General features: G+C 37.5%; 2 protein-coding genes across 2 annotated transcripts; both read left to right on the top strand.

Annotated features, from left to right (window-relative positions):
* Window positions 1–1,200: 1,200 nt before the first annotated feature.
* Window positions 1,201–3,689, top strand: LOC146490808 (mast cell protease 8-like). The gene is made up of 5 exons (XM_085149986.1): window positions 1,201–1,440; window positions 1,542–1,701; window positions 1,905–2,043; window positions 2,214–2,429; window positions 2,546–3,689. The coding sequence occupies exons 1-5, from the start codon at window positions 1,383–1,385 to the stop codon at window positions 2,681–2,683; spliced, it is 711 nt and encodes a 236-aa protein (XP_085006112.1). The 5' UTR covers window positions 1,201–1,382; the 3' UTR covers window positions 2,684–3,689.
* Window positions 3,690–8,992: 5,303 nt separating this feature from the next.
* Window positions 8,993–11,031, top strand: LOC146490807 (granzyme E-like). The gene is made up of 5 exons (XM_085149984.1): window positions 8,993–9,127; window positions 9,460–9,619; window positions 9,798–9,930; window positions 10,097–10,318; window positions 10,407–11,031. The coding sequence occupies exons 1-5, from the start codon at window positions 9,070–9,072 to the stop codon at window positions 10,569–10,571; spliced, it is 738 nt and encodes a 245-aa protein (XP_085006110.1). The 5' UTR covers window positions 8,993–9,069; the 3' UTR covers window positions 10,572–11,031.
* Window positions 11,032–26,146: the final 15,115 nt, after the last annotated feature.

The following is a 26,146-nucleotide window of genomic DNA, read 5'->3' as shown; positions in this document are numbered from 1 at the left end:
TCATATATACTGAATATACTGAAACATAAATGAAACACTTAATCACTATCAAGAGATCTAATGACTGAGATATCAATATTCAGGCTGATTACAATGATGACGATGCTATACGTGTTTGTAACACATAATTAGACAATAAACTGTTGCACTTTGTTCTTGATGTCTTTTTTTCATCATCATAATACAAACTAAACACGCCCTTTGTGATTGTACAACTGGCTTATCATATTATACCGCGAAGGGCTGTCTGAGTAAAACACTGTATACTTAAGAATTTATCCTGCTACTTCTACATTGCTGTATAACATGATATAACATTGGCTTCATCGTTTTTGGAAGATAAGGTATTTTTCAGATCACGATTGCTTTGCTTTGACCAAGTTGGACACACAAGAAATACTTCACAGTGGAGGTGTCCAGTAGGCATATAGTCAGATACCCAAACTACACGGGTATCTATCTACAGGCTTCACTTTGAGTTTTTTTAAACATCTTGTATAGTGGTTATGTTAGTGGTAATAGGAAGGGTATGAAGTAAGTGTCAAACACCAGCCCAACTTCTAAAGTATTACAAAAATGCAAAGTGACAGATGACATGACCTGTAACTGGCGCTACATGTCAGCTGGTTTCCTGTTTCACGCGCCCCCAACATTCTGAAAATAGTTTGTTTCCAAGTAATCCGTCAGGCGTTCTCACTGAATATGGTGAAGATAGCCATGTGCACAAATTCTTGCAACAGTCATAGCTTTCCAGCTAACACATCATGCTAACAAACAATAACTTTTCACACTGTTGTCACTCTTAAAGTATATTAAGTTAATAAGCTTCTTAATTTTCTTTTAAATTTTTCTTTCATCATGAACCCCAAAAACATTTTACCCCATGGTTTTAACATTCTTGCTATAAATTGAAAACGTTATAAAATGTCTTCTTTCTTTAACATTGTTCATAGAGTTTGTACTGTGAGTTGACTCTATCAAGTCATATACTTGAATCTTGGACCAATTTATAGCAAAGCCTGTCTCACAATATCTCATCCACAAAAATGTTATATTCACCTTTTTGTTTTGTTTGATTTGATTTATTTTAAGCTTTATTGAAAGATTTTGAATCTATAACAATGCATAATGTGACCCTTGTTAGAACTATATTACTATTAAGCCTGCTTAAAGACTCCAACTAAGACTAATAAGCTACATTTTTTTTCAGCTTCTGGAGGTGTCAGAGATGATCTCTTTATAAATGTGGTTTGACACCCCATCATTTGCATGTACAAAAACACAAACACTTCCTCCTTTATTACGAGGAAGCATTTAAAGCCTGAAGTGTCAGTGAAGTGCCCCATTGCTCTTCAGTAACTCACCTTGACTTTGATCTCACCATGTTTACCCACTGTAGCCTGGCAGCACTGATACTCGTGCTGACTCTTCATGATCAAGGTAAGGCTCTTTTCATAGCACAAACGTTTATACAAAGTCAAAACGGAGTCCATGAAGTTAAGATTTTGATGCATAGAATATGAAAACCTTTTTCTCTCCAGTTCATACAGGAGAAATCGTGGGTGGCCGTGAAGTTGCACCACATAGCAGGCCCTACATGGTATTTTTGGAGCTGAAAAAGTCAAATGGTAATACAACATACTGTGATGGCTTCCTTGTAAATGAGCATTTTGTGATGACTGCTGCCCACTGCGAAGCCAGGTGAGTTTAACCCACTCATGTTTATCTAAAATGAATTATGTGGCCAAGTAAATTGTGTTATCACAATAATGCTAAAGTTACACAACTTCCAGCCACAACCTTTGACTGCGATATAGGTTTCATGAAGGATTTATCTTTTCTTTTGTCAATACTAAAAATTATTATTTTTATTGTTTCAAGATATTTTTCCCCTATTTTTTCAGATCGTACAAAGTCTTTCTGGGACTTCATGATTACAAAAATCGCAGAAGTGTACAGATAGTGACTGTGGATGAGACAAATGCTTTTCCACACGAAGGCTACGACAAAAATGATTTCAAAAATGACATAATGCTTCTTAAGGTAAATAAAGACCAAAATAATTGTGTTTAACAAAAAGATTATTATTAATTTGAGCTATAATCAACTTTCATTTATTATATTAGGAAAAGCTCAGTCATCAACAAACACCTGTTAATCTATATACTGTATATATTGATACTAAAATTTTCTTATTTCTCGTTTTCTTGAAGTTGCATCCCAAGGCTGAGTTCAACAAGAATGTGACATCTATTGCTCTCGCAGGCCGTGATGATGTCCCAAAATCATGTGCAGTCCTTGGCTGGGGAAAAACAGAGAATGGCAAAGCATCTGATGTACTCCGGGAAGTCAATGTGAAGCTGACTGACACTAACTTTTGTGCTAAGGAAAAAAAGTACTGCTCTAAAGGTACAACTGGACCAAGCAACGTAAGTAGATTTTGCATCTTATAACAAAAAATAAAAAAGAGCATTGATCAGCATTGATAATTAGCTCATTGTTCACTTATGATCACAATAACTACATACTGTGCTTGTACTTCCAGGGAGACTCTGGTGGCCCGTTAGTCTGTGAATGTGGAAAGGCGTATGGGGTGGTGTCTGGCAGCCAGCAAAACACCTACGGTTATACTATGATACCTGAATACAGAGACTGGATTGATTGCGTACTAAAACATAAGTGAAAGTCATAATACATTTAAACCTCAGATCGCTAAGACATCTGATTACTGAGATATCAATATTTAGACTGATTCCACTGAACTGAGACTGCCTAACAGACAAGATATCATTGTGACCTAATATACTGATACTGCATTTCATGTTCTTAAAAACAGTAATAATCAATTATTGCTTTGCCTTTCTGTTAGAGTAGATTCAAAGAGAACCCATGATGTTATGCTTGTTTGTAACATTTAATGAGACAATAAACTTTTTTTCTTTGATGTCTTATTTTCTTAATAGCAATGCAAACGAAACATATCTTACATGATTATGCAGCATATTTTAAGTCAATGTAAACATATATATTTCCTAGATATATGAATAAAAATCAGGAAATACATTGTAAAGGCACTCGATGTCAAACATGTAAGCTAAAGCATGCATTACAAGTGAAACAAACAGGAACAGAATCACAAAAGCATATTGTTAAATGGAGACATCAGGTTGGGATCTGAAAAAAATTACTCAGGTTACATAGTTCATTTGATGATATATCATTAAATGACCAGGTACAGTACACTCGCTGTTCAAATAAACACATCCAACACTTTGTATATCCATGATGTCTCATATGACCTAAGTAACACTGAGAATGTATTTGGTGATCATTTCAGCTTGCCTTTAGAGCCACCATCAGGTTTTTCTCTTTTAACACACTTTATGAACATGTGCACTCACTGAGCACAATTGTTCAACTATTCATTTATGCAAACATCTAATCAGCCATCAGCAACTCAATGCATTAGGAATCTAGACATAGTCAAGATGATCTGCTGAAGTTCAAATCGAAGTTCACATGGGCATGAGGTCAAAATATTTATGGCCCTAACTACTAGTATACATTATGACTAAATGAATCGTTGTGTATCTCACTCCATCTAGTTTTGCACACACTCTACAGTAAAATAACAAATGACAAAGTTCACAGGTTACAGTTAAAAGTCATTCATTTATAATTGAGTGCTTTCTGTATATTAGTGCTATTTCTTAAATGTGTAAACTTTGCAATAAATTGTATTATTTAATTAGTTTAGTCTCTTACTGTTACTGTCTTGGAGCAACTGTAACGCACATAGTTTCCTTAGGGATTATAAAAGTATTCTGATTCTGATCCTCCAGTTTCTTCCTGCCATAAAGTGTAATGCAGATTAGACTAGAGCAGTAGATCACTGCATATGCACATAAATGATCTTAAATTGATTATACCATAGACATGGGGACATGTTTAAAAAAATGCTTTAATATAAATAAAATATCTGTGTGAGAAAATATATATATCAAAGAAAATGTACATAAAACACGTACTATATACATATTTTTTATTTTAGTACCGGCTCACAGGAAAGACGCATATTAATAAAAAAACATTAATATCCATCCATCCATGGATTAATATGTGAAAAATGCCAGAGAAAGTTATGTAAAGTCTTTGTAGTCATGCATTTATTTTTTTTATTTGTAAACGCTTCATGCATTACCTTTCTCACCCACTAGAGGGTGGTGAAGCACCACCTACAGAACAGGACGCGCCCACTGAGGTCAGAGCAACGAAAAGCAGCTTTCTTACCTCAGAGATCAGAGTAGACAGAAAGAACAATGGGCAGCTGAGGGTTTGTTGAATTGGAGCATGGAGCTGGTGAATAGGTTATGAGTTCACACGCGGTCTGGTCTATTCCTGTAAAACAAAAAACAAACAAACAAACAAAATCCCAGCAGTTTCCAATGTCATCAGAGCCTTTGAATAGCAATACTATTAGTTAAATAATTGCTACATACTATTATTATCATTATTATTACTCTTTATAGTTATTATTACAAGAACCCTGGCTGTAGTGAAGCAGATTTAATCCTGCTCATAAGCACAATAGCCAAATGTAACCACAAGATGGCAGCAGTTTAACCCCCTTAGACCCGAACTCTTTCATGGCATGCAAGTTCTCTTTGCTATTTGGGCTGATGGAGACCTGATGAATGTAAAAAGAATTACATCAGGGTTTTTTGTTGTTGTTTGTTTTTTACCTAATATTTGTGTCCGAGAAAGATGAGATCCACATATGAGGACATTCATCTTAAATTTCGATAGAACAGTGGAAGTAAAATGTCCTCGTAGATACCAGCAAAACTTTATATTTTGGTCTAGACAACCCAAAATGTGATGTCCACATATGTGGACGCCAGGTCCCATGAGGTTAAAGAATGGACACAAAGAGGCCAGAAACTTTGACAGGACGCTCTTTGAGATGAAAGGAGAGGGATGTCATGCAAAACATAATTTTACACTTTGCATAAGGAATAATAGGCCAGAACAAATGTATTTGCTAATGTGCAATGAAGGTTATTCAAATTTAAAAAAACAAAACACAAAATATAAAACAACAATAACACCAAAAAACCCCCCCCCCAAAACTAAATATTTGTGACTAAAGTACAAATCTGAGTACCTGTTCTACCACTTTCCATCTAAGTAAACTTGAAAGATAACCAGTAACATACCTACCTGGACTGCCTGGAATGTACCTGTTATAGCGGATACAAATATGTCTAGAAACATTAAAAAGAAAAAACATCCAAAATTATTTCAATTGCTTAAATGGTTTGGAGAAACCTTTCAGAAACCCTTCATACCTGCACTGATTTCACAGAACATAAGCTACAACAATGTAAACAGCCTATGAGTGTGCTTTTGCCAGTGTTTTCAATTCACATCTGCCCGTATATTTCTTTCTTTCTCTTTTTTCCTTATGCGTTCCTCCTGCCCATCTTAACGTTCAAATCTTTTCTGAAAACAGGAACCTGGACACCGCATGCCTGATACCTGATGTATGAATTCTAAAGAGCTGTCAATTTATTTCTGCTTGCTTTGACTCTTTGCTTCTTGCAGTGCTGTAGTTTCCTATTCACCTAATTTTCAGGGGATTCTTTCTCATGCTGGCTGGTAGTGAAACCGATATAAAGTAGGTTTTAACCACCATCAAAATTCTGAAAGTTTGTGCACGACTGCTTGTTTATCTTTTATCATCCCCAGCTCATTACATTGGAGCTCTATGACAAACGTTTCACAGCATATCTCTCTTCATCACAGTGATGCTTGCAGAAAGGCTTCTTTTCTGCATAGTTATTTTTCACTGATTGGCGTACAGTGGCGATAAAATGATAAGAAGCCACAAAAAGATAATGCACCAGAAAAGTGATCACTTTAGCATAGTCAGCATTGGGGCACATTTTCATTTTGTAGGTTGCCACAGCATACCTACAAAATGAAAAATGACTTGGTTCACTGAGGATAAATCATTTTGGGCACAAATCATTTGCATAATTTTCTCTTTATGACTATGTAACAAGTCGAAAATACGCTACATCATATAGGTCTCCCTGTTTTGTTGTCAATGCTTAGCAGAAGAGCCAATGACTGAAATGTGCGTGCCCTTTCGCTTTGAGCACTATGTGCTGCAAAAGGATTTTCCTGCACCGACATAAGCCTTCTGAAATTAGTTGATTCTTACCACATTTAATGCAGTATCCATTGTTACATTTTAAACCATCTGAGAAAAGGTGCAACTGTTCAAGCGCTTTTACATCAAAGAAAAAAAAAAGAGTAAAACATGTAATAGCACCTCAAAGAAATTTGCGTGTGAAATACTGAGATTTTACACAATCATGCAGAGGAAATGGTTTATGATAGTAATCTCTGCTTTTTGCAAATTGCAGGCACATTGATAGATGCAGGAACATTTCAACCAGTTACACAAGACTGAGATAAGAAGTTCAAATGAATCATAGAACAATCTGCATTATATATATATACATGTATAGATAATGGGCAAAAATAGAGGAAACTTTAATATTTAAAACAAATTAAAATCATACGCAAGCCAAAGAAGAGAATGGGATGGATGAACGCATTACTTCACATAAACAGATAAATGAGTAGAAAGACTGAAGGTTTAAAATAGACCTTCAAAGTAGCAAGTGTAGAGTGATATTAAAAAAATGTTATGTTTCACAAATTTCTGTTTTGGTTGATTACTTTTCTAAAACCTGAAACAAAACAAAAAAATAGCAACTGAAATTGAGAAGTAACTGATCATTTGAGTCAGGTACATATTCTCCCCAATAAATGTGTAATCATATCATATCAAAAAATGTAACTTACTAAGCTAAATAGTATTGAATACAGGCCTTTATTATTCTTAAATGGATAGCTCATGTAAAAGACAGAATATGCAGAATTTTGGGTGCTATGTCTGTTACTTTGCCTTGTTGTTTATATTCAAAATATACAAAAATGTGTAGTCTATCTGAATATTGAGTTTTTATGGATACACCCTTAAAATCCTATTAGATAACTGTTCACAATAAGTCAAAACCATATTTCAGGTCACCAGGAAATGGGCTTACAAGTACTGTTTGAAAATACTTTAGGCAGTATAAGCAGTACCACATCACTTAAATCACAATATAATGTTACTGCTTTAGCAGGTCAGCGTGCTGCGTGGGTGTGTCATATCTCATCCATCTCTCCTGACGAGACAGTGCACAGGTGGCGTCATTCAGCAGTCAGCCACCCAGCAGTATATAAGCTAGTGAAGCGCTGCTCAGTTGGTGTGTGGACCACTCTTGGGTGGACAGTGTTAGTGTTGTGGTCTACTTGCGTTAACTATGATACTATGTTTTCTTTCAGACATGCCACAAGTTTTGGTCTTCAGCACTTCTGTATTTAGTAAAACTCACACTGATTCTTTCTTATAGTAACTGCTGGTTTTAATAGTGTGAAGTGACTATTCGTCTTCATCATTTTGAAAGTACATGGTAATCTATTATTGTATATGTTGGTAGATCTGTGGACTGAAAGTTTTCATGGCATAGATCTGTTCATAACTGCTTTCTTGAAAACAATTCTTGGAACCACAGACAGTCGTATCAGATTTGCATTCATGTTAACAATTCATTCTCATAAACAATCATTTAAACAATGACTATAGTAAATTCAGTATATGTAGTAAACTATGATTGTCTTGTGCAAAGATAAGAACAGCTTGAAGGACAAAGTATCTTTACCTAGCTGTTAGTAATGTATAGTTTTACACACTCCTGACATCATGACTTGCTTCTTTCACACTGCTGCATCACTTATATTGTTAAACTATTTAAAACTTTCTTAATAATATGTGATATAATTGTTGGAGCACAATCTGTTGTTGAAAGAAGGCTTTCAGTTTTCTTTTTTTTTATGTTTTTGTCTTTACTAGATAATACAGCAGAGAGTAGCAGTAAAGCACTAGAGAGAATCGGAAGATTCGCGGCAAATGGCTATAGGCTGAAGTTTAACCCAGGCTGCTGAATTTGGCCTTAGTGACATACAGTGGCCCGCGAATGCCATGAACTCAACAGACATCCCACTTTTGACAGATTATCAGAAAAGATCTTACTTACCACAAAAGTCTGCATTGCTTTTACCAGCTCAGCTATTTTTCCAGTTGCATGCATAACCACTGATGGCCACATAGACAAAGAGCACCCTATTTGCAGATTAGGTTGTTTCTGACTTGCCAGATAATGCCAGCAGTTGGTGTACTGCATCAAAATTACAAGATCGACCTTCTTCATTTATATTCTCAGGCCTTTCCACAATTTGTTTATGCCAGAAAACAACTACTACATATATATATATATATATATATATATATATATATATATATATATATATATATACACATATACATATATATATATATATATGTATATATACATATATGTATATATATGTGTGTGTGTGTGTGTGTGTGTGTGTGTGCGTGTGCGTTTGTGTAAAGTTACTGATTTCTTTTCATGAAGTTTGTTGAGCTGTGATCTGACAAAATCACCCCACATGCTTAAATCTTGATTGTCCTATGACCAGCATTAAGCATATATATATATATGTATATATATAACAGTGAGTGAGTGAGTGATATGTTTTTATTGATTAGCATTCAAATATCTCAGTGAAGACAGAACAAAGATCTACCACAAAGCAAGAAAGCATGAGACAAGGCTAATCAAAAGGTATTGGCTGAAGCATTTGCTTATTACGCCAACCCTTTTAACAAATATATATATATATATATATATATATATATATATATATATATATATATATATATATACGTAATGTAATACTATGAGAATAAGAGTTTTCGTCAGGCTGTGGAGGTGTTCCTTATGTGGTTCAAGGCCACATCATTTGCATATGCAAATAACACAAGGACGTCCTTCTGTCTCAAATATAATGAAGTATTTAAAGAGTGAAGCTGTCAGTGATGTGTTCCACTGCTCTTCAGGATCTCAGCCTGCCTTTTGTCTCATCATGTTTGCCCACTTTAACCTGGCAATACTCACTGTACTGCTGATTCTTCATGATCAAGGTAAGATTCTTCTCGTCACACAGATAGATGTATTATATTATGTAATTCATGAAGAGATCTGCTTTGGCTCTGTGCAGCAGTGATTGCATAGAATAAGTTATATGATGGATAAATAAATGTATAGCATACAGATAAATATTATGGAATACCACTGGTTATGAAGCAGAACTGGTGAAGACACATTGAGTTCTGTCCTCACAGAGTTTCATAAACGCATACAGGGGCTCACCCAATAGTGTGCCTTCATCAAAGCATCCATTATGTATTGCATCATGTCTGAACTATAAAACAGTATGTTTTTGTTTTATAAGGTATTGGATTTTTTTTTTCAGTCCACGCAGGGGAAATCATCGGTGGCCATGAGACCGTGCCACATAGCAGACCGTACATGGTGCTTTTACAGCGGAACAAGGCAAATGGTCATACAGCCCACTGTGGTGGCTTCCTTCTGAATGAGAATTTTGTGTTGACTGCAGCTCACTGCGACGCTGAGTAGGTTAAACACACTTTATGTTTAACTACCAGGGATTCTAATGCCCCTAATAAGATAAGTCTTGAAACTGAAATATGTTTTATGATGGCTCCATATATGTTTATTTTATTGAACACAATAGATAAATAAATAATCTCTTTATTGTCACTTAACAGTTTTGCTCTTATTGTATTTCAGGACATACGAAATATTCCTGGGTCTTCACAATTACCATCATAAGAATGGTGTACAACACACGCATGTGGAGAAAGCCTTTCCGCATAGCAACTACGATGCAAATACTTTTGAAAACGACATAATGGTCCTTAAGGTAGGAGAAGCAAATGACTTTATTTGTGCTTAATAACATGCCATAAGTAATAATGGTTAATTACTGTAATGATTTATCATTTAATATATTTAATTTAGATAAGCATCAAAATGCTATAATTCTAATATCTAATAAACCATTTTTTATTCTCTGCTCTTTCCTTAAGTTGAAGTCCAAGGCAGAATTTAACCATAAAGTGAAGTCCATTGCTCTCGCAGACGGTGATGGCTCTCTGCCACAATCATGTGTCGTCTCTGGCTGGGGAAGAACAAAAGAAGAAAGCAATATGTCTGTGAAACTCCTGGAAGCGAATGTAACCCTGACTGATGATGAGAGGTGTGCTAAGGAAATGTTTTACTGCTCTAAGGGCGAGACTGGACCAGGCAAGGTAAGTACTTTTTTGTAACTTAACATGAAAAAATTAAACTTTTAGTCAGAAACGATCATTTTTTTGCACATGTATTAATGCTTTTCAGGGAGACTCTGGTGGTCCATTAGTCTGTGGAGATGGAAAGGCATATGGGGTGGTGTCCACCAGCAATAGCCCAAATCCCAGTGCTTCATCAATCCATAGGTATACTAAGATACCCACCTACAAAGTATGGATCGATTCCATAATCAATGGTAATGGGAAATACTAATACGTCGAATGCGTGATGGATCATGTCACAATATTTGCACCACTGAAGTAGAACGCTCTTAAATGAGATTAGAATAAGGTTCAATCCCCAAAATACTTATCCCAATCAACAAACAACAACACAAAAACAAAAACGTAACATCATATAGCAAAAAAAAGTGTTATTGTGATGACTTTTTAAAGCATCTTTTTCAGTATTCAGTTATTGAGCTTTTTTAGATGTCACATGTGCTGATATGGTACTGCTTTGCATGCTCTAAATAAATAATAATAAAGTATATCAAAGGTGTGTGATGTTTGCTTTTAAAGCTTTCCCACTGCATTTTCTCAGTACTTGGGACCCCCTGTTTTCCTTCGACAAGAATGATATATCAGACACTAACTTTCATTACCACAAATGAAGTTGAATTTAAAACTATTTAGGGGAGATTATTTGTACATGTTTTAATATACTGAGATAGCCTAGGATAATATTATGAATTGAGCAAAAAATTGATATTTGTAAAAACATTTTATTTTAAAACATTCAAGTTTAAGCCGACGTAAAATCTATGCTGTCATTGATGTAAAAATAAAATACACTAAGATAAACTTAATGGTGATTTATTGCTTTAAGATATTCATACCAGTGTTACAAACCAGGCAAATTACATCTGTACAAAGGCAAAATTGTGTTTTAATATGAAACTACACAGAAATACACTATACTAATGTTTTTGTAGCCTGCCACTTCCTTTGAGTCCCCATATATTCATATACCTGAAGGTCAGCTTCTTCTAATTTGGTTCACTGGTCAGTTTTCACATGTTTTAACTGGCACCTTTCAGTTATTATACAACCCCAGCTGGGAGGGTGTGTAAAATGTAAATAAAAACCAAATGCAATTATCTGAAAAACACAATATCCTATATTTTATTCACACTAGATCATTGAAAACGTAGGAATAATTGGGCTCAGGAGGACTTCCGGAAATCAGTATTTAAGAACATGGGTCACTGGGCCATTCACAAATGCATGTTAAAGCAAAGAGGAAGCCATATCCAATCCATGACCCATAAACGCTGCCATCCTTTCTGGGGCAATGCTAATTTAAAATGGACTGAGGTAAAGTGGATTACGTTTTTTAGCTATTAGTAACATTAGCAATGAACGGTAAAGGTTTTAGAGCAACATATGCTCCCATCCTGAGAATGTCTTTCAGAGAAAGCTTCGCATATTTCAGCAGGAGAATGCTAAATAGCATACGGCGTGTATTACAACAGCATGGCTTGGCAGTAGAAAAGACTGAACTGGCCTGCCTGCAGTTCAGGCCTTTCACTAATTGAAAACATTTGGAGCATCATGAAAAAAAAACATGACAACGACAAGAATGGGACAGCATTTCTCCCACAAAAGTGCAGCAGTTGGTCTCCTCGGATGTCAGATTTTTATGGACAGTTGTTAAAAGAGGAGATGCTACACAGTGGTAAACATGGCAACGTCCCAACTTTTTGCTGCCATAAAAAAAATCTTTTTCAGTTTAAACATTTGATACATTATCTGTTTTGTAGTATCAATAAAATATAGGCTTTTGACAACTGCAAATCATTGTATTCATTTTTTATTTACATTTGACACATTTCTCACTTTTTGGAACAGAGGTTGTTTGTATTATTTGCATAGTATGAGATGTTCTGTTTACATTCCTCATGGATAGATAAAGGATTCAACGTGCTATCTAGTTATATCAACAAAAACAAGGGACTTTGGCCTTTTAGTAAACATGTTTAACCATCTTATGTCTATTATGTCTCATATAAGGATAATTTAAGTAACATGGATGACTGTTTAAATCCTCATGACTAACCATTTTGAACTTGGTAATGTTTTACCTCTAGTGCCACCATGAGGTGGTTTTCTTTTTTACATTGTTGCAGTTAAAGAAATATTAAGACTACATACATATACATATATTTACATACATAATATTAAATTCACTTAAAAGTAAAATAAAAGGTTTTATATATTTATTAGACACATTTGTTCATCCGTTAATGTCAATAAAATGTCTAATTTGCTAACCAGATGGCATTTCAGCATGTTGACAATAAGACTCACTCCAAACTGACCATACCAGTTTAGAGTAAAAGTGGTTTGAGTGAACTTGAATGTGACATGGTTTTTGGTTCCAGACAGGCTGGTCTGAGTATTTCAGAAACTGGTATTTTCCCACTCAGCCATCTAAAGTGTTTTTCATGATCCAAGCTAGAGCAGCACCTGATGCGAGAGTTTAGAGGGGAATGGTCAGACTGCTGAGTGGGTATGAAGGAAACAGTTACTCAAATAAGACCAAAAGTCTGAGGCATTTTGTTACATGTAATACTGAATAAACACTCAATAATATGCTAATTTAAAAGTGCTCTATTAACCCGAGAAGCATTACAATGCTGTAAACATGATGGTAATATTTAATGTTATTTCTGGTCTTTCTTTAAGTTGTGGTCCAAGGGAGAATTTACCTTATATGTGAGACTGCTCTAGGAGAACTTTTACTACTAGAAACTTAACAAACAACAAGCTTTTGCTCAGAAATTATGATTAATTTACTGTTTATTTCATGCAATCACTAAATTCTATTAATATACTTTTAGAGAGATTGATGCTCCATTATTCCATCGTTGGAGATGGCCCAGATGGCCTGGCCTATAGTCATACTAAGCAGTGACTAACATGGTGTTTTGAATGTATTAATGTTCATAGTTTGGTACTCCTTTTTATTTTGCTTTTAGTGCCACCATGTGGCAGTTTCCTTTTTTTACATTTTTGCTGTAATTAAACTCACATCAAGAGAGAGACTAACAACACATATAGTGTTCACATATTCACATACTCAGTATTCTGCACACCTAAAAAACAAACAAAACATAAAAACCCTAAAACTTTTATATTTCATTTGTAGTTTTTTATTTTTTATTTTTTTATTGACCACCCTTTTACACTAAATAAGTACACCTGTTGAACTGCTTAGTAAAGCAATTATCTAATCAGCCAATCATACACCAGCAACCCAAAGCATTTAGGCACGTAGACATGATCAACATGGCCTGCTCGAATTCAAATTAAGCATTAGAATAGGGATGGAAAGGGAGGTGACTTTGAACTTGGCTGTTTGTGCCAAGGTCCGAATGACTGGCGACTGGTCTGATAATTTCAGAAGCTATTAATTTTTTGAGATTTCTCCACATAAGCTCAAGGGTTTATATAAAAAGATCCGAACAACTGAAAATATCTACTATGTCATTGGATGAAAATTCATTGTTGTTGCCACAGGTCAGAGCACAAAGGCCAGAGTGCTTCAAGTTGAGAGGAAGGCAACAGTAAATCAAATAAGCACAGCAGCAAGAGAAAACTACAGCGCTGTCAGCTAAGAACAGGAGACTGAGGCTATAACTCATGTCATATCAGTAAAATGTACAACAGAAGATGGGAAAAATATGGTCGAATAAATCTTGATTTCTGCTGTGACTTTTAGACGTAAGTTCAGAATTTGGCATGAATCACATAAAAGTATAGATCGATCCTGCTTAGGATCAAATGTTCTCGGTTTTGCATTGCTGTAATTAAAAAAGCCTTCAAATATAGTTGTTCATCAATTTAGATTCACAAAACACGATACTGGAAACCCAAAAATAAAGGTTTGATGTTTTAATTGATGTTTGTTTTTAAATGAGGAAGACTACTTGATGCTGGTTCCTTGTCTAATACCACTACGAGGTGAGAAGTCCAGAGATGGGCCTGGAGACCGTTCCAGGAAGAAGATTTAACGCTTAACCTGATCTCTCATTCTTTTTCAAACCAGAGCAACACAATATTAAAATATATGACAATGATTTGGCACTTTTATTGCTAAAAAACAGTAAAAACGTTAGAGTAGGACTTAGTATTTTCATTTAAAATTATGAGAGTCAGTCACGTCTAAGCCTTGGTTTTAATATGAAATCGACTTTTCTTTAAATATTTAGCAACTCACGATTATATAACTAAATTATACACTGCAAAATTTTGCAACGAGTAATGACTATTAATGAATATTAATCATATTAAAAACTGAAGGTTAGAGTTTTCAGAAAGAGCTAAAGCAAGGCTTGAGGCCTCTTCATAAATCAGCATACGGACACAATAATGGTGCAGACACTAGATGCCTACTTCAGTTACATTAATGGTGGACTCCATAACCAACTTTACATCTCATTACTGACTTCTCAAATGTGGGAAAAACAAGAATCTTCAGATTATACTTGAAATGTCATTTATATACATGTGAATGGTCCTTCATGCTTCCTATGAGCATGATCTTAAAACCTTATATGTTCAGATAATAAATTCTCTTTTTTTTCTTCTCATCTCAAGTATCCACCAACTCCACCAACAATATCCCTTTGTTTTCCAGAAAAAACACAAACAAAAAATAATAAAAGGATTTAAAAGATTATTTTTAAAAAGGACTGAAGCTTTGAAAAATCATCTAACTCCACTGAAAGATTGGAACCTACTTTTTAAAAGCTGTTCTGTCCTTTAATATCCAAAATCTGCCACAGGTGTTTACTTCAGATGAGTTTAGGTGACACTGGAGTATATATAGCATATGATTCAAATATTTTCATAATCACCAAGCCATCCAGTGTCCTGTCATGCCCCATGAATAAGGACATTGTCATCTTGGATTCAAGCACACTCATCGCAACAGAAGTTCTTCACAAGATCAAAACAATTATTGTACAGCCTACACTACATTGAACAGCATAGTGCTTATTTGCAGTAACATGAACCTCTAAGGTGACAAGTGGGCCCAAACTAGCACAACAAAGGCAATGAGTGCTCTTCCTGTTGTGGTTGAGGGTTCTGCTTTTTCCTTTAATTTGTCATCTCTCTTCTGTACCGTATAGTCATGGCCTTGAAAAACAAAACAAAACAAAAGATAATGCAGTTCTGTGTTATTCCACTAGGTGGCAGTATGTGTACGATGGCCCAGTCCCTTACAGTAAACCGCTTTCTCAAACTGTGGGTTAGGTTAAGGGACACCTTGCAGTTTAAGCCTTGTGCTGCTGAGATTACAAATCAGTGATGCGTAAAAAACAACAACAACAACAACAAAAACAAAAACAAGAAGGGCACAAAAATGTTTGAATAAAAAGATGAATCACTTTCACCCAAAAGGAAAGCTGAAATGCAAGAGTACAAAATTATTAAAATGTAAACAGTAAACACCCCCGACCTTCCCACCTCAATCATACACACACTATAAAGTGGAAAGATAATGACTGTTTTACTGTTGACTGAACTTACAATTAAAGGGCCACGACACAAACTTTTGCTTGCAGCAAGCTATTTTGAAACTGTAATTGTGGACTGACTCTAAACAAATTGTGCTTAGTGCAAGCAATTAAGATTAGAAAGTTAAGACCACAGTCAGGTTAAAAATAGAAGACGATAGTGCTGCAGTAAGCACTCTAACTTCTGAACTACCCTGTTTCTACCTCAGCACCTCCTACACAAGCGCACCTCATGGCTTCCTGTTCAACACCACAGTTTTCCATTGTGGTAGACTCAGGCCTGTCAAGCTTCACTGACAGCTTCAGTCAGGTGAGAAGCTGCAAAATGGTCATGAGAGATATTTTTTTTTAAAAAGTGCACATAAGATCTGCATTTGTGCTTCTTTAAAATATATATATATATATATACACATGTGTATATATATATATGTGTGTGTGTATATATATATATATATATCTTCTTTGTTGTTACATGTAATTTTACTGATTTTGTACAATGTAATTTTCATATCAATCAATATGCCTAGAAGGAAATTAATTAGGACAAGTAAATCAACAATAAGGTTAGCCTGTGTGCATGCGTGCGTGCATGCGTATATGTGTGTGTGTGTGTGGGCGAGCATGTGTGTTCTTCAGATATACAAAATTATAATTGCTTTTGCTATTTTTGCAATGTCATTTATAAAATTCATTGAAATGACAGAAGAGGGCACTCTAAGTAAACCTAATAAAGGCCAGTGAGGACCAATACCTTCTGTGAGAGCTTCATTGACTGCAGCCTGTGAGTGCTGTGTCTTGTACTTGACTCTCTGTTTGATGTTGATTGCTATTCCGGAGCTGCAGCTTTGCAGAGGCTTTGGTGTTTCAGTGCCTCAGTGGTCAAATGCAACTGTGATGTTGAGTTTTTTGTATTTGATGATTATATAGCTATGATCATTTTAGGGTTTTTTTTAAGTTTTTGTTTCTTTTCATTATTTTGCTTCATATTACAATGCATATTTGAATGCCAGCACAGATATGCCACAGCTAACAATTCTATCAAACAAAGTAAATCTATAAGTGGTTGTATTTTATTCATTTTTCTTAACCTCAGAGCTCAGAGAGTACATAAATGTAGTAACATGCTCTTGAATTGATAGATAATGAACTGAAGATAAGGATGCAAAAAGCTGCTTGTGTATCTTTAAGAGGCAAGATCACATTGTTATTCTGGGTTTGTCCACAAGCCGACTGTGGAGGTGGACAGATAGTGGTTCTGAGGGTGGTGTGTGGAGGAGGAAGAGGGTGTGGGAGGGGCGAGTGTAGGAGTCTCCTAATATGAGTCTCCAGGGGCCAGTATGGATTAGAAAGAGAAGGGGGAAAAGAGAGAGAGAGAGAAAGAAATAGAGAGAGTGAGACAGAGATGTGGGTAAGATGTCCTTTAGATGCATCCCATGTTTTACAGCACATCCAAGGAGGCAGAGATTGATCCTGTGTTCCCCTCTCTGCTACAATGGTGTTGCAGGCTGAACACTCAAGGCTAAGCTACCCATTAACGAGCCAATAATTTGTGTCATTATGTGAAGACTGCAGCTGGTGCTACTGATGCACTGCTTCTCACATGTCAATGCTGAAGACTGAAAGGAGTCTTAGAACTGCTCATTATAAAGCCGGCCTCTCATCCCTGCTTCCATCCTTTGTCTTGGAAGCATGCATGGCAAAAAAGGCTTGGCCTGGATAGCTTATTTATTTCCTCCCCAGCTCCCCCTTTTTTGAAACACAGCATGCTCAATATAAAATCAATGTATTAAGTGTTCTCAAGTATGCAGAGTGACGTGCTGCCATTCCCACTCTATGCCTTTGGCTGTGATTACAGCTAATTTGAATGATTGAAATGCTTCCATAGTGGAACTGGAGTGAGTGAAGTGAAGGGCTCACACAGATGAAGGGGGAGGAGGCGAGAAAGGCTTGGCTCTACTCCAGGTGGAGGAGGTGAGTCATTCCCCACACAGATAGACAGTCTATCAGTGTGTGTGTGCACGTGTGTGTGCATGTGTGTGCCCCAAATTGTTGCTGAGAGAGTAAAATAGTGCAGTGAGCAACATTATATCTTAAGAATGAATTTTTGTAGGCACACTGTTTTGATTAAATATATATATATATATATATATATATATATATATATATATATATATATATATATATATATATATATAGATATATAGATATATATAGATATAGAAGATATCTTATCTTCGGCTAAAATATAATCTTAGCCGAAGATTATATCTTCAGCTAATCTGTGCATTGCACAGATGAAAAGAGAGAATACCAGTGGTCTTAGGTGGGCTGACTTTACTTTCCAAAGTGGGTGTAAGATTCACAAGGCTCCACATAAGCAACTGTAAACAAGGGTTTCAGTAGTATTTGACAGATAATATGAGCTTGTGAGCTGTCGAGTATGTTGCGGTACATCCTAGAGTATACCTCCACTTTTTTTTTAAATGTCTGTTTAGTAAAAAAAAGGCCTTGCCATAATTGTAACATATTTCTTAAGCATGCATTGTTCTATAACACAAAAAGTGCCCTTATTTCATGAATTATACATGCTAAATTAATACATTAATATGTGCAAAACTCTGCATATCACTTGTTGATTTGCTGATGTTGCAGTTGCACGGTGACTCTGCTTTTCAGGCCACCCGATTCCGGCACTAAAGGTGGGCGTCAGATTCATTGGGCTTCAGCATCAAAGTAAACAAAGGTGGTGAGAGGTTTCAGTAACCGGTCCCTGTGTCCCCCGTGTCAGATCTTAATCTTTTATCTTACAAAGCTAGCGTACTTGGTTTGAAAGTTATTTTTGGGAAAGTGGCAAATTATTTAGGTCTTTACCACAAAAAGACACCGAAAGGAAAACACCCACCTGCAGCGATTGTCTTGGCACATTCGCATGGGTCTTATTGTTCCTGTCTGCTCTTGAGATGTATTCTTTCTTCCTATCAAGTAGTGTAGACACATATCTCACTATATTCAAAGGGTATTTCTGGATGGCTGCAAGCAAGTTGCAGGTTCCTTGTCTTGCATCGAGGGAGGGGTGTACACAAAGAGCCATTCTGTTCTAGACAAAGCAAACAAGCAGGAATACAACTCTGCTGCCTTCTTCCACCCCCGCCTGCCCATGCATCCCAGCCCACTAGCCTGTGTCTTCCCTCTGTCTCTCTTAGCCACATCTATCTATCTATCTATCTATCTATCTATCTATCTATCTATCTATCCATCTATCCATCCATCTATCTATCTATCCATCTATCTATCCATCCATCTATCTTTCTATCTATCTATCTATCTATCTATCTATCCATCCATCTATCTATCCATCTATCCATCCATCTATCTATCCATCCATCTATCTTTCTATCTATCTATCTATCTATCTATCCATCCATCTATCTATCCATCTATCTATCTATCTATCTATCCATCCATCTATCTATCCATCTATCCATCCATCTATCTATCCATCCATCTATCTTTCTATCTATCTATCTATCTATCCATCCATCTATCTATCCATCTATCTATCCATCCATCTATCTATCCATCTATCCATCCATCTATCTATCCATCCATCTATCTTTCTATCTATCTATCTATCTATCTATCTATCTATCCATCCATCTATCTATCCATCTATCTATCTATCCATCTATCTATCCATCTATCCATCCATCTATCTTTCTATCTATCTATCTATCTATCTATCCATCCATCTATCTATCCATCTATCCATCCATCTATCTATCCATCCATCTATCTTTCTATCTATCTATCTATCTATCTATCCATCCATCTATCCATCCATCTATCTATCTATCCATCTATCTATCCATCTATCCATCCATCTATCTTTCTATCTATCTATCTATCTATCCATCCATCTATCTATCCATCTATCCATCCATCTATCTATCCATCCATCTATCTTTCTATCTATCTATCCATCCATCTATCCATCCATCTATCTATCTATCCATCTATCTATCCATCTATCCATCCATCTATCTATCCATCCATCTATCTTTCTATCTATCTATCCATCTATCTATCCATCTATCCATCCATCTATCTATCTATTCATCTATCTATCCATCTATCTATCCATCTATGTCTGTCTCCACCAACGCCATTGAGAAAGCACAAATAAAAAGTTGTTGTCATGGAAACCTGCCGTGCCTTTCCTCCTCTCCCCTCATCACCCCCTCAGCACACTCAAACTTGGAGACACACTTGCGCGTGCACACGTGCACACACGCACACACGCATACACAGCAATCTCATTCTAGAACACTCAAGAGAGGAACAATTTCAAGAGGCAACGCAGAAAAAAGGACTTCTGACTCTTAGACAGGCAGAGTGAGAATACAGACAAACACTAGAAAATACTACAAATTGTTGACAGTGCAAACCACCGATGTACAAGTCAGGTCATAAAGACAGCGCATAGTTTTGTTCTCTGTAAATGAACTCTGTGTATACCTGCTTGTTTACAGTAGCATAGATGTAGGAATCTAATTAGAGCATATGACGAGTGGGGAAGTAAAACCAATAAAAAGATGCAAATAATGTTAAACGTATTAATACCTAGAGATTAACTTGTTTTAAGTTAATCTAGTCACCTGGTTACTTGCCGGTGATCATATTTGTACAAGAGGGTGGAGTGCTAATTTATGAATGAACTCTGTATAGTTTGGATACAAGGCTCCATCCATAATAAGAACAGGAGTAGCCCTCCTCTGCGAGCCACCAAGTACAGGGCAGTCTTCAGATGGAGCAGCAGCTGCTCCGCTGCTGCCGCCGCTGTTGTTACTGATGTTGATTTTGTCCCTGTGGTGGCAACGTGGTCCTTAGAAAACCAGCTTCCTTTGCTCTCTTCTACGAAATCACAGAAATGCACATTTACGCTCACATGCAGACAAACACTAACACAGGTTGCCGTGGGTGTGTCCCCAGCTGCTCCTGGAACTGACGCACTTCCACTACGCCCCCCTACATCCTCCCAGTGGAAGGCACATGTCCCGCAGGCCTCCTTTCATTCAAGGTGAGACACAGATGAGATGACAAGTTGCTACCATGACAACGCCTAGTTGGGTAAAGCCATGCAGCATGAGCCTACATGTTGGCTGATAATGAAATGGCCCCTCCTTTTTTTCTCCTCTCCTTTTCTTTACTGGAACAGAAGAAAGACGAATAGCTATGACGGTGTTGTGTTTATTATGTTGTTGTTGTTGTTGTTGTTGTTGCGGTGCTATCAGCTTCTGTTGATTGGTAATGTGGGTGTGTTGGATTTGTAGATTCTGGTCAGGTGTCTAGCTCTCCTCAATCAATATCTAATCAATTCACTGGATGTAATTGCTGAGGTGCTGATTGCTTCTCTAAGCTCTTTCACCTGAAATGCATTTTCTTTTTTCTTTGGCTATTTTGGGGGGGGGGGGGGGGGGGGTTGTGCTCGATTCATTGTTGCTTTCAAGATCAGACACAGTGTAATTTCGGTGTTAGCTTGCCAAGAATTGATGAGCCTGTACTTCCCATCTCGGTCCTGATGTGATGCATTGAGCATGATTGGCATGTTGGGAGAGAAAATAAGCCAAAAGAAAACAGAAGAACAAAGTGTTTGTCAAATTAGTCTATCATCCCCCCCAACAGCTAATGCATTTGATATGATAATTATGTTTGTTTATTTTCCAGCTACTTGTTACGCTAATTAGACTTAAACAAGCTTATTAGGCAGAGGTCTGCATGGGAGTTCGACTTTGTTGTCATGTTTATGGTGTAGGACGTTTTGTTATTTTCCAATTTAATCACCAATTATAAACAATAAATTACTCTGGATGATCTATAGTAAGTGTTTAAACATGATACGAGTAATTCAATTTGACTTTAAGCAGGTGAAACACTAGAGCCTTTTACCATTAGGACTCAGCAAATTAAATCCAAAATTAATATTTTATGTGCATTATCATTGTGTCTTATGAACCTCCTCATCCTGCTTCAAATATTGCATTCAGATGGACTGCACCACAACAGCACGTAGATACGAAGCTACATTGCAGGTGACATTTAAAAAGAGTCACTACCTCACTAACCCCCTCATCTGCCTGTCCATTGTCAGCGTCCTCGGTGGCCTATAATGAGAATTTGTACGCCCAGGCCATTATAAATAGCCCACGTCCTAAATAAATGCAACACTTCTCTTTGGGTGCTATTTGGGCTCCATGATTCACGGTGATTCATGGCAGCGTGTGTTCTCGCACATGAGCTGGATGACCAGGGGGAGGAGATAAGGACTGCGACGGGAACATGGATCATGGGCCCATGTGTGTAGTATTTGTGCGCTTGTTTGTGTAGGCTGTGCCACATGCACGAGTGGTAAATTGAACAAAGAGAGAAAGAGATGTGGAAACTGAAAGTGCACCGCTGAAGTGCCGAATTTTTCAGCCCACTTTTGAGCCCACTTTCAAAAATAACAGACCTACTTGAAGGAGGGAGGAAAAAATAGCAAACAGAAAATGACCAATCATTTCTTTCACTGCAGTATTGAATGGTAATGATACCACGTAGTGTGTGTAACTGTAAGTTTGTGTTAGAAATGTGTGTGTGTGTGTGTGTGTTTGTGCGCAGGGGCAAGTGTAGCTACTTAAAGAATAGAGAGCCTTGTTATCACGCAGCTGGTATTTTCCTACTGTGCATGCAAACTGTACATTACCTCCTTCATGGCTGTGATAGGCATAGTGATTGAGTGACGGACACCTATTTAATTGCACCCTGCTGTCTGTTGTGTATGCACCAGCAAGGTAAGAAGAGCAGACATGAACTAATAGACTGATACGAGAGCCAGCCGAGATGGCTCTCGTATTGCCTGCTTGTTTAGCTTCTAATTATTTACTCTGATATCACTTGGCATCTGCTGCTGGGACTGTATGCGTGTTTGTTTTTGTGCATGCATGTGTGTGTCCGTGTGCGATTGTGATTTCTAGAGCACAATATCTCCCAGTAGCCATGTGGGTGTGTGGTGGGTAGCTTAGAGTTACATTAATAGCCAAAGGGCAGGCAGGCAAGCAGGGAGGGAGGACATAGACAGGAAGGGGAAATACAGTTTGCTGGTCGCCCACCACTTCCTGTGTCTCTCCTACGTTCACAGCCCACGGACCAGAGCTGCTTCTAAAACCAGTTTGTTTGCTTGCGCTGCAACAGAGATAAGAGTGAACAAAAGGTAAACACTGTGACAAATGGGTGAGGAATGCTATCAAAAAATGCTGTGATGGGTTTGTCGCTATAGCAAAGTGATGCAATTTACTGGAGGTGACTTACCAGCAATGCCCTACCCTTTCACTTTGGACTTGCCAAGTGTGTTCTAAGTGAGGCAGTCAAGCATTGCAGTAACAAAAGTAACAAAGATAGCAAAGATAGCAAATATTTTTTAATTAGTTTGTTAGCTTAATATAATTACTTATAATTACAGTAATTACTATAATTACTGTCTTTTAATGAAATATCCAACAAAATCCTGTTCTCATTAGAGAAAGTGGAGTCAAAGATGACACTACTTCGATCTCAGAGATAACAGTTGTAACAGTTGCAGTATTAAGACATATCCAGTAGAGGTCCTTCTCTCATTAACTGTTGGCAGTTTTTTGTCTTGAAGTGGAGAACAGCAGCAAAAAGAGGTAAAGGTGAACTGCAGAAGTTTCAGAATTATAGCTATATGTAAAAGACACTCAGGTGACGATGTACTACAAGCACCGCTCGTTTCTGAACATTGTACCTTTGTAACTAAGAGATAATAACCACAGTTTCTTTAATATGAATCTGGGGCATTTTTAGGCCTGTCAATATGCGCCACACCACTATGCGTTTACCTCCACTGCTGATAATATGCAGAGGCAGACAGATGCTGTTGAGTTGTGGTGCTGCAGGGCGGGAGATTGAACCAGTGGATAAGAAGCCCCTGATTTGCACTCGTGCTGTGCGCTAGTAAGAGGCAAACCCCCTGCCCTTCTGGGATCCCACATCCCCATTGAACTTTCCACCCACTCACCAAGGAATGTGGAGAGAGGAAGAGAGGCGGGGTGGGGGTGCAGGAGGCAGAAATGGGGGATATAGAGGAAGCAGAAGGACGAGGAGAAGAAAAAATTGAAATGGCAACAAAAGACCGAGCAAAGCAAAGTTTGAGATACAGTACTAAGAAATGGCCCCTATGATAATACTCAAAGACCTTTCACCAGACAGTTAGAGAACAGGGACAGGAATGCAACTACAAAGCGAACGATGACACATTGCGTGTATCCATGTAGGAGTCGAGGCTATTTGAGGGAATGCATGGCTGAAAATGTATGTTCGCTTTATCTTCTTCTGGTCAGGTACGCTTCGACGTGCATAAGATCATAAGAAGATTACAACGGCAAATACATATGGATTTGCACACACAGAATCTGCAAGCATAAGCGCTAAAGTGCACACATACAGATAGAGTTTGATCCCCACAATGCAATGCACATGCATACTTCAGTATCTGTGCATCTGTATGTGTGTAGCTGTGTGTATAGCTTTTGCTATTGTCCCATCCGCAAAAGCTTGTTTGTGCCACATGCCCTTAGGTGCTTGTTTCATTTTGTTTTTGACACCCCAGTGTTGTCAACAAGTTGATAATGCCTCTCTCCATCCCTATTCTCTCTTTCTGCAGACTTTCTCAGAGGACCTAAGCTCTGATGAAAGCAGGTGCCTTGGTACGCTTCTCATTGAATTAGGAATTCCACCGCGTAAAGTGGCAGCATTGTTGATGAAAGGTTAGAGCTGTTTCAAATTCTCCCCCCTAAATGAAAAGGCCCTCTCTCCAGCGGTTGTACAAAAAGAGGGATGACATTTTGGTTGCATCAGCTGTATATCTAAAGTGTCTGGAGCAAAATGCCAAAACGATCAAAGCCAAATAGGGAGGATAATACACACAGAGAGCACCTAGGCACTTTTTGTTAGGTTATCTACCCACAAACCTTAGTCAGACCTCATAAAAAAGTCATTACACCCTCAGTGATAATTCTATGAATACCACCCATTTAATGATAAACATTTACATGGTGACAGTGAAAAGAAATGACCAGGTCTTTGCATTAGGGATTCGATTCGGTGGTTGAATTAGTGTCTGTTCAAGGGCAGGATGGAGGATTGGAAACTCAGTGGGTGGAACATGAAGAGATTTCATAAGAGGAGGCAGGTGGTGGTGACACAAGACATTAAAGCTTTCTCTCTCCCTCAGGATCAGTCTCTGCATCTTGCTCTTCCTGCCTTTTCTTCTTGTGCCTACCTTCAAACACACCTTTGTGACATATTGTGTCCACTCACATCTACCTCACTTTGAGGTGTAGGCTGGAGGATTGAGAAGGAAAATGTTGCAATTTCAAAGATGAGAACGTAAGAGGCTGAATCCTTGACCTTTTTTGTCAGTGTCCTCGTTCCGTTCGCCCATGTACACATCACTACCTTTCTGTATTGTTTGTTGTTTAAAGAACAGACGTGCTATCTGCTTACCTCGCCAACCTTCCACTTTGCTGGTGATGCCGGCTTTCTGTGTCTTACAGTGACTCACTAGAGATCAGAGCACTTCATGTTTGCTCCTCTTCTAAGCCAGTGACACCCCACAAAAGGGAGACATCATGCTTGAGATTCAGTCATATATAAGGATTATCAAAGGAACATGATGTCGGAAGGTAAACTTAAACTCTGCGTCTGCCCAACAGGCAGACAGAGCTGCACGGCAGCGCAAACAGAATGGATGTATTTGCTTTTCATGTGAAAATCAATGGGCCCAGACAGATGGTGGCTTGTTTCCTCACTATTTACTCCCCGGCTTCATGACAAATGTCCTTGTTGCCCCTCCTGGGCTGACGGCGCACAGGTAAGCAGAAATCATCCCTTCCCTGCTCATTCTAAACGTATGACAGATGTCTCAGCTTTCACAATCTTTATTTCTTTCTTTTGTAGTAATTTTTGTTTCTCACATGAACACAAGGCTTTTATTCATACAGTACAGTGGGTGACTCATAAAATTGAAGAGGAGACAGACAGCATCTATGGTCCATTACCACCAAAGAAAGAGAGTGACAAATACGTTGATGAGTACTTCATGCCAGCCATGCCTGAAGTGTCTGAACTCTGAGGGAAGGTTAACTTGGCCCGGCTTTTTTAAAAGGCTGATGCGTTAGGAAGAACGGCTGAACGAAAAAGGACTTGT

Source organism: Neolamprologus multifasciatus, chromosome 23 (assembly GCF_963576455.1).
Source record: "Neolamprologus multifasciatus chromosome 23, fNeoMul1.2, whole genome shotgun sequence".
NCBI lineage: Eukaryota > Metazoa > Chordata > Actinopteri > Cichliformes > Cichlidae > Neolamprologus > Neolamprologus multifasciatus.
The sequence above is the reverse complement of the archived record's forward strand: the minus strand, read 5'-3'. Positions and strand labels throughout refer to the sequence as shown.

Excerpts from the sequence above, each read along its gene's own strand:
- LOC146490807 (XM_085149984.1), top strand. The coding sequence starts at position 9,070 with ATGTTTGCCCACTTTAACCTGGCAATACTCACTGTACTGCTGATTCTT. Across the intron at positions 9,620-9,797 it reads GCAGCTCACTGCGACGCTGA|GACATACGAAATATTCCTGG; the intron begins GTAGGTTAAACA and ends ATTGTATTTCAG. Across the intron at positions 10,319-10,406 it reads GCGAGACTGGACCAGGCAAG|GGAGACTCTGGTGGTCCATT; the intron begins GTAAGTACTTTT and ends AATGCTTTTCAG.
- LOC146490808 (XM_085149986.1), top strand. The coding sequence starts at position 1,383 with ATGTTTACCCACTGTAGCCTGGCAGCACTGATACTCGTGCTGACTCTT. Across the intron at positions 1,702-1,904 it reads GCTGCCCACTGCGAAGCCAG|ATCGTACAAAGTCTTTCTGG; the intron begins GTGAGTTTAACC and ends CTATTTTTTCAG. Across the intron at positions 2,430-2,545 it reads GTACAACTGGACCAAGCAAC|GGAGACTCTGGTGGCCCGTT; the intron begins GTAAGTAGATTT and ends TTGTACTTCCAG.